This window comes from Echinops telfairi, unplaced genomic scaffold (assembly GCF_000313985.2).
Source record: "Echinops telfairi isolate 266 unplaced genomic scaffold, ASM31398v2 ScPeMD7_30;HRSCAF=105, whole genome shotgun sequence".
Taxonomy (NCBI): Eukaryota; Metazoa; Chordata; class Mammalia; order Afrosoricida; family Tenrecidae; genus Echinops; species Echinops telfairi.
The window spans coordinates 2,632,068-2,644,259 of record NW_022103927.1 but is presented as its reverse complement, the minus strand read 5'-3'; the positions used below and the strand labels follow the sequence as shown (position 1 = coordinate 2,644,259).

The 12,192-nt window shown below is 40.0% G+C and overlaps 1 protein-coding gene across 1 annotated transcript; it reads right to left on the bottom strand.

The window, feature by feature from the left end:
• Positions 1 to 1,444: 1,444 nt before the first annotated feature.
• On the bottom strand, positions 1,445 to 2,410 carry LOC101646854 (olfactory receptor 7A5-like). Its single transcript, XM_004715562.2, has one exon. It carries the CDS (start codon positions 2,381 to 2,383, stop codon positions 1,445 to 1,447), a length of 939 nt encoding a protein of 312 aa, XP_004715619.1. The 5' UTR covers positions 2,384 to 2,410.
• Positions 2,411 to 12,192: the final 9,782 nt, after the last annotated feature.

The window sequence follows — 12,192 nt, the reverse complement described above, 5'->3', positions numbered from 1 at the left end:
AGCCTGGAGAAACTGCTGCTCCAGGCAAGGGCGCAGCTGGCACCGCCAGCCCACGGGCCCACCAAAGCTAGAGTGCTTTAAAGTGTTCTTGGTTTGCTTTCTGAGTGGAAATCACACACATAAAAGGGGTTCAAGAGAGACCCTAGTACCCTAGTTGTATTTTCAGGACTCCACCTCCCCATTTCCTTCACCTTACCTCCCAGTTTTCTGGTCTGGCAGCAGGAGCTCCAGACCGGTGAGTCCTATCGAGTCGCCATTTTTTCCTGATCTCCCCAACAATCTTTAGATGGAGAACTAGGTATTTGGAATGAAAATAATTTTCATTCAGATATATTTGGGATGTGTCAGGACTCTTACTAAAGCTTTTGAAATTACCAATTTCATTTAATTTAGAGGTGTGTGATATTTTATGGAATTTTTTTCTAAATACAGAAAATTACCTTTTACACCTACCTATCTGACCTCGGATAGACAAACATTTTAGATTTAGAAACCATTATTGTTCATCACACAGGCTATGTACAATGACTGTGTTCTTCTGATAACTTTTGATTGGACAGTTTGATTTCTAATCCATAAAAACTCTTTCTTTCACAAAAATAGCTTTTCCTGACTGCTGATTTTTTTGTTTTATGTTGTACTACTTCTTAAAATAGGAATTTTTTTTTTTTTGTTTTCTGAATAGGTCTTTCATGTGGCATTTGAGGAATGATACTTAAGTCCTGAGCTCAACACTTTCAATTACCACTTTGTCTGTTATATGTAGTATCAACCAATCAGCTTCCCTATACTTCTAACCCTGACAAAATTGATGAAAATGATCAAACACGTGATCACCCAGCACTTCCCTTTCGACCAAAAGTTAATCTCTTGGTGGTAATACTTTACATAATAACAGTGTCACTTCACTTGGGTTAACAGCACCCTCTTTACTAATAATAGTGACAAATTAATGAAGGCAGGTTAGTAACACTTGGAGAACTAGTCAGACTTTACAACAAATTTAGAAAATTCATCCATATGATTTTGTTCCTCTACAACCACTTTTGGACTTCATTTCTCTAGAGAAGCAAAAACCATGATACTCATAAATAAAAGAAGCAGAAAATTTATATCTCAACATTTTCAGGTTTGAGAACAATAATAATGCTGTTCCCATGGGATAATTGTATGCAGGTATATTTTATGATTAGCAGTTGACGATGTTTAATGTTTCAATCTGCAGTTGCTCTGAAACAATTGCCTGATGAGGAGATGATTTTGATACAAATGAACACCTTTGAAAGAAATATACAGGAAACATTGGTGTATTAAGTATAAAAACAAAGAAGACTGAATTGGGATTAGAAAGCAGATGTGTGCACTGAGGAAAGTATGATTTAGATCTTCAGAATTCTTAGCTCTCTTTCTCTTGAGTAGCTCTCTAATCTAGAGATTGGTTCTTCTATGTAGAGAATAATTTGCAACTGCAAAGTTTCCCTAGGGCCTGCTTTATGTCCTTGTTTCTAAGACTGTAGATAAAGGGGTTCAGCATGGGTGTGACTACAGCGTACATTACTGAGGCGATTGCACTGGACATGGTATTTTGAGTAGCAGCAGAACTGAGATAAACCCCAAGAAGAGTACCATAAAACAAGGAAACCATGGCAAGGTGAGTCCCACAAGTGGAAAAGGCCTTATACTTGCCCTCTGCTGATGCAATTTTCAAAATGGAGGACACAATCTTTGTGTAAGAAAAAAGGATCCCAGTGAGTGGAATAACACCCAGAAGCCCAGTTGCAACATAAATTACTAAATTATTGAGGAATGTGTCAGAGCAAGCAAGTTGGACGACCTGATTGAGTTCACAGAAAAAATGGGAGATTTCCACTTCTGTACAAAACGACAGTCGCAAAACCATTAAACATTGTAATAGAGAGTCCAGAAGAGTCAATACCCAGGAGGCCAGAAGCAGGAGGCCGCAGAACCTTGGGTTCATGATGACCATATAGTGCAGGGGGTGACAGATGGCCACAAACCGGTCATAGGCCATCACTGTCAATAGGAAGTTGTCTAAGCCTCCAAAAAGTGTGAAAAAATACATCTGAGTGATGCAGTCTTCATATGTAATTACTTTGTTCTGCATCTGGATGTTCATCAGCATCTTTGGGACATCGGTGGAGGTGAAACAGATGTCTGTAAAGGAGAGATTGGAGAGGAAGAAGTACATGGGTGTGTGGAGGTGGGAGTCTGTGGTGATGGCCAGGATGATGAGCAGGTTCCCAGTGAAGGTGACCAGGTACATGGAGAGGAACAGTCCGAAGAGGAGGGGCTGCAGCTCTGCCTCTTCAGAGAGCCCCAGAAGGATGAATTCTGGAAAGTGAGTGTGGTTTCCTGGTTCCATGTAGCTGATGAAACTACTTGGGGAGAGAAAAGAGCATTGCCAACTGTGCCAGAAGTTGTGAACAATGGTTTAAGGGATATATTGCCATTTATATTTTAAACAGTTAATTAATCCATATATATAGATATATATCTTGTGTTCTTGAATCTCATGTGCTCAATATTCTCTTTGATGCTGAAACTGTTTTGCTGTCCTGTCTTCTAATACCATCTTTTCCCTAAAGCATTATATTTCTTTACAAATTCCTTTAGAGTGTGTTTGCTCATTCAACAGATGTGTTTGACCAATTATTTTATGCCAGTGTTCTTGAAAGTTGTAGGATCCTCAGTGAAAACATAAAAATCCTTGCCCTTATTTGATGAATAATGACCAAAGGGAGTTAGTGAACACAACAGAACAGAACAGGATGCAACTATTGGGCTCTTCCCTTACAGAGGTAGGAAGAGTGATGGAAGTTGGAAGACACAAGGAAACAATTGGTCCAATGGACTCATGGAGCATGCAAACAGCAGTCATGCCAGGAACAGAAGTCTCCTCCATGTGCCAGTAATCAACTCTGTAAGTTCAAGAGGCAGCACTTGCCCAGAAACAAAATTCAGAGGGTTGTGGAGGAAGGAGGAAAGGAAACAGGAAACACAAAGAGGCAGCGGGATCAGCTATGACACATCGGGGAATTGCAATGGACGAGTTAAATCAGAAAGTGTGTGATTTCTTGAATATTGGTTAGATCTGTAAACCACTTAATTCACAGTAAGATGTAAGCAGTTATAGAGCAAAAATAAACACTTTTTTGCATAATCACTTCTGATAAAGAGGCATTGTGCAGGAAATCTGAAGGCAGTTAGGATGTTAGTCATGAAAAGAACCCTTTAGGCAGAGATAGGGTTTGTGCTACACACTTGACACAGGAGTATTCCTCACACCCCTTGACAACAAGGTGAGTGGTATAACTGGTGTGCAAAAAGGAATCTGGATTGAAGTTGTAGTTAAAAATGAGGGGAATATGAGATCAGATTGTTGTGAGGTTGTAGAAGACTCCATGATAAAGAACTTAAACATCATTTATTATTTTATATGCATTATTATAACACACCACATTACATCATATCCTATTGTATTATAATGAGCTGCTAGGTGGTGCAAATGAACAAGCACTTCACTACTAGCTAAAAGCTTGGCATTTACAATCAACAAGGAGGAATCTAAAGGCAAGTCCGGTGATCTGCTTCCCAAAGGTCAAAGCCTTGGAAATCCCAAAATACAGTTCTACTCTGCACATTCATCCAGAGTTGGAATTGAATTGGTGACAGCTGAGAACATCAACATTGTTATGTGGTACAATGTAGTGTTATTTGTTTATACTAATATAATGTACATGAACAGTATATAACTCAGCCTTCCACAAATGTTACTCTTTCCTCGATTTCTATGTGGTGTAGTATATTCTTTTTTTATTGCAGATGGCAGCTTAAGGTATCTGCTCAACGTGTATCTCATTTACTGATAACTGCTCCTACTCTCTCCACATTAGTCTATGATGGTGCATTATGAAGGCTGAGCCAATTCAATAACAAAAAATGCAGTAAAAATAAGTGACTTTCACTCTCATATGAGAACTGAGTTTTGTGAGTCAATAATCCAAAACCAGGTCTTTGGATATTTCAAAGACCAGTAAGCCCTTAGGCAGAGATTTTATTTGCAACAATCTTCTGCCATGTGGTAGAAAGCCAGTCTACTGGGAGGAAGGAAGGAAGGAAGTGGACAAAAGGGGAGGAAAGGCGATTGTCATGAACTATGTAAGAATCAGAGAAAGGAAGGTTGTATTACCTAAACCCCACAATACCCAGAAAAGCAAGAATAGTGGAATTACCCAACTAGATAAATATTTGTAATATATATGATTTAAATGAATTCCTATGCTCACATTATGTATTAAAATATTTGTAATGAATTTAAATATTCATATATAGAAAAATACTAAAACTAATAAGGAGAGAAAAATTATAGCTTTCAAAATAAAGATATACCCACCAATAAATTTCCACACAACAATAATGAACAGTAACATACCAACATGAAATTCTGAGGCCATGGCAAAAATAGATCAAAATGCAAACAAAATTAATAGTCTAAGAACTACATAAAACTGGTGAGAGAAATGAAAGAACCAAATAAATAGATATTCTCTGTTCATGATTTGGGAGGATCAGCAATACTGTGAAATGTAAAATCTTCCCAACTAGATCCATATACTTCATGCAATTCTCATCAAGATCTAAGCCAGGTTATAGCTATCGACAAAATGATGGATGAAATTGACACGTAACTCCTGTGGTCTTCGTCTGAAAACCAAGAAATAAAATTTTTTAAAGTTTTAAACTCCATAACCCCAATTTACTCATGAGACAAACATCAGACAAATACCAAGTGAGAGAAATTTTGCAAAATAGTTAACCAACACACTTCAACGCAAGCATGGTCATCAAATACAAGGACAATATCAGAGTACCTGTCGCAGCCGCAGGAGTCCAAGGAAGTCTGACAAATAAATGAAGGATTCTGGATAGAGATGATAATAGGCATCTAAGTGAAAGGTTTGTGGGAAATGTCCTTACCATATTTATAATTTTTCTGTTAAAAAAATCTGTTGTCTCCATACATTTACCCATCCTGAGTTTCATGTATCAAAGAACATAAAACAATATGTAACAGAGAGTCAAGAAGGTTACCAACAATTAAAAAATACAACAGAGATAAACCCAATTATGAAAAAACATAGAAAATATTTTTAAAAAACAGATCCACCCCAACATACAGATATAAAATGACAAGGCTTTAACCATTCGAGTCAAATTTATCATTTTAATCTACTATGGTCATCTCTACACTACTCTGTCTGATACCCAGGTTATTTCTCTATCTCAATTGTGGTCAGAGACAATAACGAGAATAAGAGTTCTTAATGGGGTTGGCAGAAGATGTTTGGGGAAGGTGGGGGAATGACGGGAGAGGATTAGAGGTAGCTGATGTCAAGAAGTACAAGAAGGAAAGTCATGTTTTGAAACAACATTGCTTGATATGATTGAACTATGGAAAGATATGGTGTCTGATTAGGTCTGAACAAAATGGTTTGAAAGAAAGAAAAATACATTAAAATTAAAAAGTATTTAAAAACAACAAACAAACTGTGAAACAGTAAACTTAAGTAAAAAAAATTTTTAATTCATTATTTAAAAATACCTTGAAAACAACAAGCTGTGAACTTGACCCAGCGTGCACTACCTGCTGTGCACAAGAAAAATCACAGCTATAACTCTCCTATGCTGTATCTCTTAAGCCCAAATTCTGATGCCAAGTTTACAGAAAAGTTTAAAAAACAAATAACTTTAAATGTCAAGCTGCCTCATACGACTCAGTGGATTTTTGGATACATTATAATTCAAAACCTCATAGATTCATCACCCACTTCTACTGTGCTTTTTCCACTCTTCGTCTCGCTACGGTTTTCACAGGAGCAGGAATCTGCTCTGCACAAGGACCAGAGCAATGTCTGCAAAGGCAAGTCTGAGTGCAGACAGACTGTGCTGCTAATTCTGCCTTGACTCTCGCTAATTTCAGAGCTGTCCATCCTTAGCCAAAATACACAGCTGTGTGTTACATGGCTGCTGTCTACCTGTCCACACTCATGCTTCACTTTCCATTCCTTGCTTTCATTGTTCATGAGTTATTGCTTATTATGTGCAATTTCCAGTGCACATCATATGGTTTTAATAATCCCAACATTAATCCCCTCCTACCTCCTCCTTCAAAGCTCAGTGTGAACATCATCTCTCTGTGAAGCCTTCACTAAAATTTCCCAGGAAAGGCAACAACATTATGATCCACTTCAGTAGGATTGCAGTGCCGGGATAAGCACTTACTTACCGTCTGTTATGTGGAATGTAAGACCCTTGCAAGAAGGGAAAATGTCTATTCATTTCTTTGAGTCCAGACTATAATTTAATGCTAAATAAGAGTTTTGTGAGTGACTTAGTGATCAAATAGTTGAATGAGGTTAACGGACACATTAATGCAGTGAAGCAAGAAGCAAGGCTGTTGAGAGAAGGAGGTTGCAGGAATGAGAGCCAACACCAGGGAAGATACACTACAGAAAGAAGACATTTTCATGTAGCCAGAATCAGTCTCTAGAACCAGACTCTAACTTATCAGGACTTTATCCATTAAACTTGCTTTTATCTGTTATACCTGTTGATCCGCCTACAGATACTACCAATAAGAGTGGGTCATCATGCATCACCAATCTCCAGGCACCTGAGATGATCTTGAAGCTCATCCAGGTATTATCAGAGGAGAGTTCACCAGGGCTGTTTCTCCCATGTTCCACTGTAAAGTTAGAGGTTGTGCTCCCAGGAAGAGCCTGGAGATGGACCCAATCATTAGGCTTCTAGAAGGTACAACTGTGTTTTCTCATCACCTTAGATGAATCGAGCAGATCTGAGTCAGTGTAGGGGAAGTATTTACAAATCTTTGGTTCTAGCGGATGAATTCCCATGTGCCTCATTAATGAAGTATTTTTTGTCTTACATTCCCTGAGAAATTTTTGCCAGTTTGACCCTTGGGTGGCAGCTAGGAGCTCTGTATACAGCTCTATCCCATTGGACTACTTCCCAGGAGGTGATCCCCTCTGTGTCTCCAGCATGCAGGGCAATAGACAGTGATTGTTCTCAGATGCATTTCCTTCTCCAAAGACCTAAAGAACACAGCTGGACATCATTTACCAAGATACCAGGGCTGTAAGAAGTACTCCATTTCACATACAACCCCACCAGTACCACTACTGTATTTTTACCATATCCTTTATTTCAATTAATTGACAATAGGCCCTGAGTAAAAGGAAAGCCAACTCTGAAGGTAGGGTGTTGGGAGATTAGATGATAGGATGTTCTCAGTGTCTACACATCTACAGGTCACAATAGATAAAAAGCCTAAGGGTTAGCATGTACATAAGATGATTCATATGTAATACTCAAATTTAATTTCCTACTGTCATCAAATAATATAATAATAAATCATATAGCAAAATAACATTTCACATACCATATCAATATATTCAAAGGCTTATATTATTATTTATAGGAATGATTTGCTAATTCAAATCAATGACACCAGTGACATGGTAAGTGTTATGTGAAAGGGAATCTGTTCATCTGATAGCTTTCTATTCTGTGAATGCAAAATGAAGAGAGGTTTGCATGCATTTTCCATAAGGATCCGCTCTAGTTGAAGATGTTAGGAGAGAAGAGAGGAAATCTTTCTGAGGGGGAGTCATAGATAAAGGACGGGGAGTGGAAGCAGTGTCCCTTGGAAGAGTCTCCTCTGGCCTGATTGGTATCTGCTTTGGTGAGCTTGTTGTGCTTTTTACAGCTGAACTCCACAACTCACTCTTCTGGTTTGGCCAAGTAGCATCACTGAAAGTCATACCTACCTGGTCACTCGACGGGTGATAAACAAACACATGTGGATGGGCCCCACCCCAGAGCCTGAATAAAAGATCTAATATTAAAGGATACTCAGTAATTGTACAAGAATACATAGTGCATTACATCCTGTGTTGCTTTCTTTCCCCAAATCGTTTTTTTTGTTTTGTTTTGTTTTCCATGATTTTATACATTAGGAAATATTAGGGCCCTTCAAAAAGTAGATGAAACATTAGAATTAATAGTTAATGAGACTTTGCCACAAACTTTCCCACCACTCACATATAGCCCTCACATACTGTTGGGGTGGTGGGGAAATGGAGCAAGAATTGTGGAAAACAGATAGTTGGTTCCTCAAAATAATGACCCTAGGTTTAGCAAGTGACCAGGAATTCAACTGCTAGGTACTACCCAGAAAGAATTAAAAAGAGGTATTTAAACAAAAACTGGTATATGAATGCTTACAGAAACATAATTCGCAAGTACTAACTGGTAGAAACAATCCAAATGTCCGTCAACAGAAGAACACCATGTGGGCTTGACATACACTAGATGATTGTTCAATCATTGAGAAACCATGAAGCAGGATTACATGATACGGAATGGGTGAATCTTGGAAACTTACACCTAGTGGGGAAGAAAGAGCATCCAACTTACTGCCGTGCAGTCAGTTCTGACTCAGAGTGACGTGTGGGGTAGAGCAGAACTCCACAGAGGTTCCCCAGGCTGGCATCTTTATTAAACAAACTGCCAAAGCTTTCTCTCATAGAGTAAGCTTTGGTCACTTGAGACCTCAAACCGCTGAAATGTAGGTTAGCAACTGCGTTCATTTGGTTTTGTGTCAACGTGGTTGGGCCAGGACTCTTAGTAGTATAGTAGTTGGTGTTTCCCCCATGATGTGACCTAACATATACAACTCCATGATGGAATTTACTGTAAACAACAAAGCAGATGTAAGAGGATTAGGGATGAGACAGCCTCATCACCCAGGTCATAGCTCTGCTGCAATTGACAAGTAGTTTCCTCAGGGGCGTGGCCTACTCTTATGTAAGCAGACTTTGTAGGTAGACTTCCCACTTCCTCCTATCTGGATCTGGATCCTACTTCTGTCTCATTGACCCTGGTGTTTCGGCCTTGAGCCAACAGCCTGCTATATTGCCTCACAATCTGGGAGCTACCATTGACCTGCCATAATGACTGACTGCCAACTTTGGATTTTTTAACTCTGTGGCCAGAAAACCTGACCTGTTGACCTTGAATTTTTCTGCCTCTACCTCCATCAGCCTGTGGTCTTCCTGCTTCCTGGGTGGTCTTCTTGCTTCCTGGTTTGCCAAACTTAGCAATTACTGGATAATGCATTTTAATTCTCCAATTTAAAATCTGACCCATAGATTTGATTCAGATTGTACTTACTCCTATAATAGTGTGAGCCATTCCCTTGATATATATTTCTCTATCTGTGATAGTTACATAATCTGTTGTCAGATTGAGACTTAAGAGTGAATGAGTGGAGTTCAGCCTGTCAATCAGGTAACAGCTTGATGACCTCATTTGGAGGCACGAGGGAGATAATAGCACTCTGGAGGTGACACACAGAGACTCACCCTGTGAGACATTCTGGTTGACAAGCCACATGGAGGTATACTGGGGCCCTGGAGCTAAAGAAGCCATGTGGAGACCCCTAACAGTGCTGAGATATTTCCACTGCCAATGGATCCACAAGACTTTCCACCCACTGGCCTGTGACCTTCCTACATTCAGTGTCACTGCATGTGTTGCAGGAGTCTGAAGAGGAATTTATAGATTGTTATTGGAATTGTGGGCTAATATTGGACTTCTGGACTTGATTTGGACTGGGCTGGGATGTTTTCTCAATATTCAATTGCTTTTGTATATAAACCTCTCTCTTCTACACATATGAGTATCTATGAATTTGTGTCTCTAGTCTACTCAAATTAACACACTATCTATATGGAGATATAGATAGATATAGATAAGTAGAGATATAGATGGGAAGAGAAATAAAGCTAATTGATCACACGGTTGTAAGAGTGATAGATGGATGGATGGATGGATGGATAGATAGATAGATAGATAGATAGATAGATAGATAGATAGATAAAAATATCATAGGTCTTGTTTAGACTGAGAACGTGTTCTAGTCCACCAGCTGAGTGCTTAACATTTGTGTCACCAGGGTTCTATTGGTTTGGGTGGGGTGGGGGAGAGGGAACACAAGAACACATATACTCCCATTTCTATAAATTATCAATGCTTCTTTTTTTTCTATTTTATTGGAGGCTTTTACAGCTTGTATCACAATACATACATATATCCATTGTTAAACAATTAAACATATCTGTACATATGTTGTCATCATCGTCTTCAAAACAATGTCTTTCTACTTGAGCTCTTGTTATTGGCTCCTCATTTTTCCCCTCCCTCACCCTCCCTGCCCTATGGCCCTTGATAATTTATGTTATTCTTTTTTTTTTTTTCATGTCTTACACCCACTTTTCTGCTGTCTGTCCCCCTGGGGGGGGGGACATAGGTGGGTTATTGTGTTGGTTCCCCTTTATTGCCCAGCCCCTTCCCTTACCCTCCTAGTATCGCTGTTCCCCTTATTAGTCCTGAGGGGATTATCTGTTCTGGATTCCCTGTGTTGTGAACTATTATCTGTACTAGTATACATGTTCTGGTCTAGCCAGATTTGTAAGATAAAATTGGGGTCATGATAGTCGGGAACATTTAAGAACTAGAGGAAGGTTGTGTGTTTAGTCGGTGCTATACTGCACTCTGACTGGCTCATCTCTTCCTTGTTGCCCTTCTGAAAGGGGGTGTCCAATTGACTACTTATGGGCTTTGAGTCTCCACTATGACCTCCCCTCATTCTCATTAATATGATTTTTGTTTGTTTGTTTTGTTTTGGGTCTTTGATGCCTGATACCTGATCCCATTGACACCTCATGATCACACAGGCAGGTGTGCTTTTTCCATGTGGGCTTTGTTACTCCTCAGCTAGATGGCCACTTGTTTATCTTCAAGCCTTTAAGACCCAGACACTATATCTTTTGATAGCCTGGCATCATTAGCTTTCCTCATCACATTTGTTTTTGCACCCATTTTGTCTTCAGCGATCATGTCAGGGAAGGTGAACATCACCCAGTGCCGTGTTAGTAGAACAAAGTGTTCTTGCGTTGAGGGAGTACTTAAGTGGAGGCCCAATGTCCATCTGCTGTGATAATGTTTCAAAATAAATATATGTACATAGATCTATTCCCCTGTTATTATATAAATGTGTGTATATATATATACATGCCTGAATTTAGACCTCTATAAATATCCTTTGCCTCCCAGTTCTTTCCTCTATTTCCTTTTACTTTCCTCCTGTCCCGCTATCATGTTCGGCCTTCACTGGGTTTTGGTAATTCCTCTCAGCTACATTGCCCTTGATGGAGGCCCCTCAAAGATCCTATACCCTCCTTGTCACCAGTTTTAGATCACTTATTCTTCCCTTGTCCCTGGGTTTGTTGGCACCACCTTCCTTTTAACCCCCCGCCTCCCCCTCTCCCATGTCCCCCCAGAACCACCAGTCCCATTGTTCTCTACTCTGTATTGTTCATCCCGCCTATCTGATCCAAACAGACAATAATACACACAAAAACAAAGCTAAGAAAAGCATAACTAAAAAACAACAGCTAATACAACGAAAAGAAAAATAAAAGGGAAAAAAAAAACAAACCGCAAAAACTGAAAAGCCCTCAAACCCTTCCAGGTCTGTCCATTGACCTTTATGAGAGCTTTCGAGTCAAGTCGGCTGAGGTGCCATGCCCTGGCCCCCAAGTCCACCTTTGGCATTCCTCAGGGACTTCGTTGCTTTGTTCCCCTTGCTGCTCCACTGCATAGCCTTAGTGTTTCACCCCAATGTGGTGGGGTCGGACCGGGAACATCTCCTACACTATGTCCCCAGTGCTGTCCCCCTTAGCACTATGTGTCAGTGAGGGCTGTCATCGTGTCTCGTGATGGGCCGGCCCTGTGATCCTCTCTGTGCATCGGCTGCTCCGAGTCGGAATATTATCCTCAGGGCTTGGTGGACCTGGGTGTGTTCCACTACCCTTCACTCTTTGTTTGCTCCTGATCAGACGCACCCCACTTCCTGAGCGGCAGCTTCAGTGCTGTCCTCTGAAGTGCATTCCTCTGGGGTGGGGGGTAGGGGGTACCCATGTAGTTGGGATTGGGGGCCGGCCCGCAGACCTCTCTATTGGTTCCCTGCTTCTTCTTTGCATGTTTGATCCATTTACACTGAAAGCAATGGCAGAAATTTTTCAATTT

What these genes read in the sequence shown, in the direction of transcription:
- LOC101646854 (XM_004715562.2), bottom strand. Translation starts at nt 2,383, where the DNA reads ATGGAACCAGGAAACCACACTCACTTTCCAGAATTCATCCTTCTGGGG.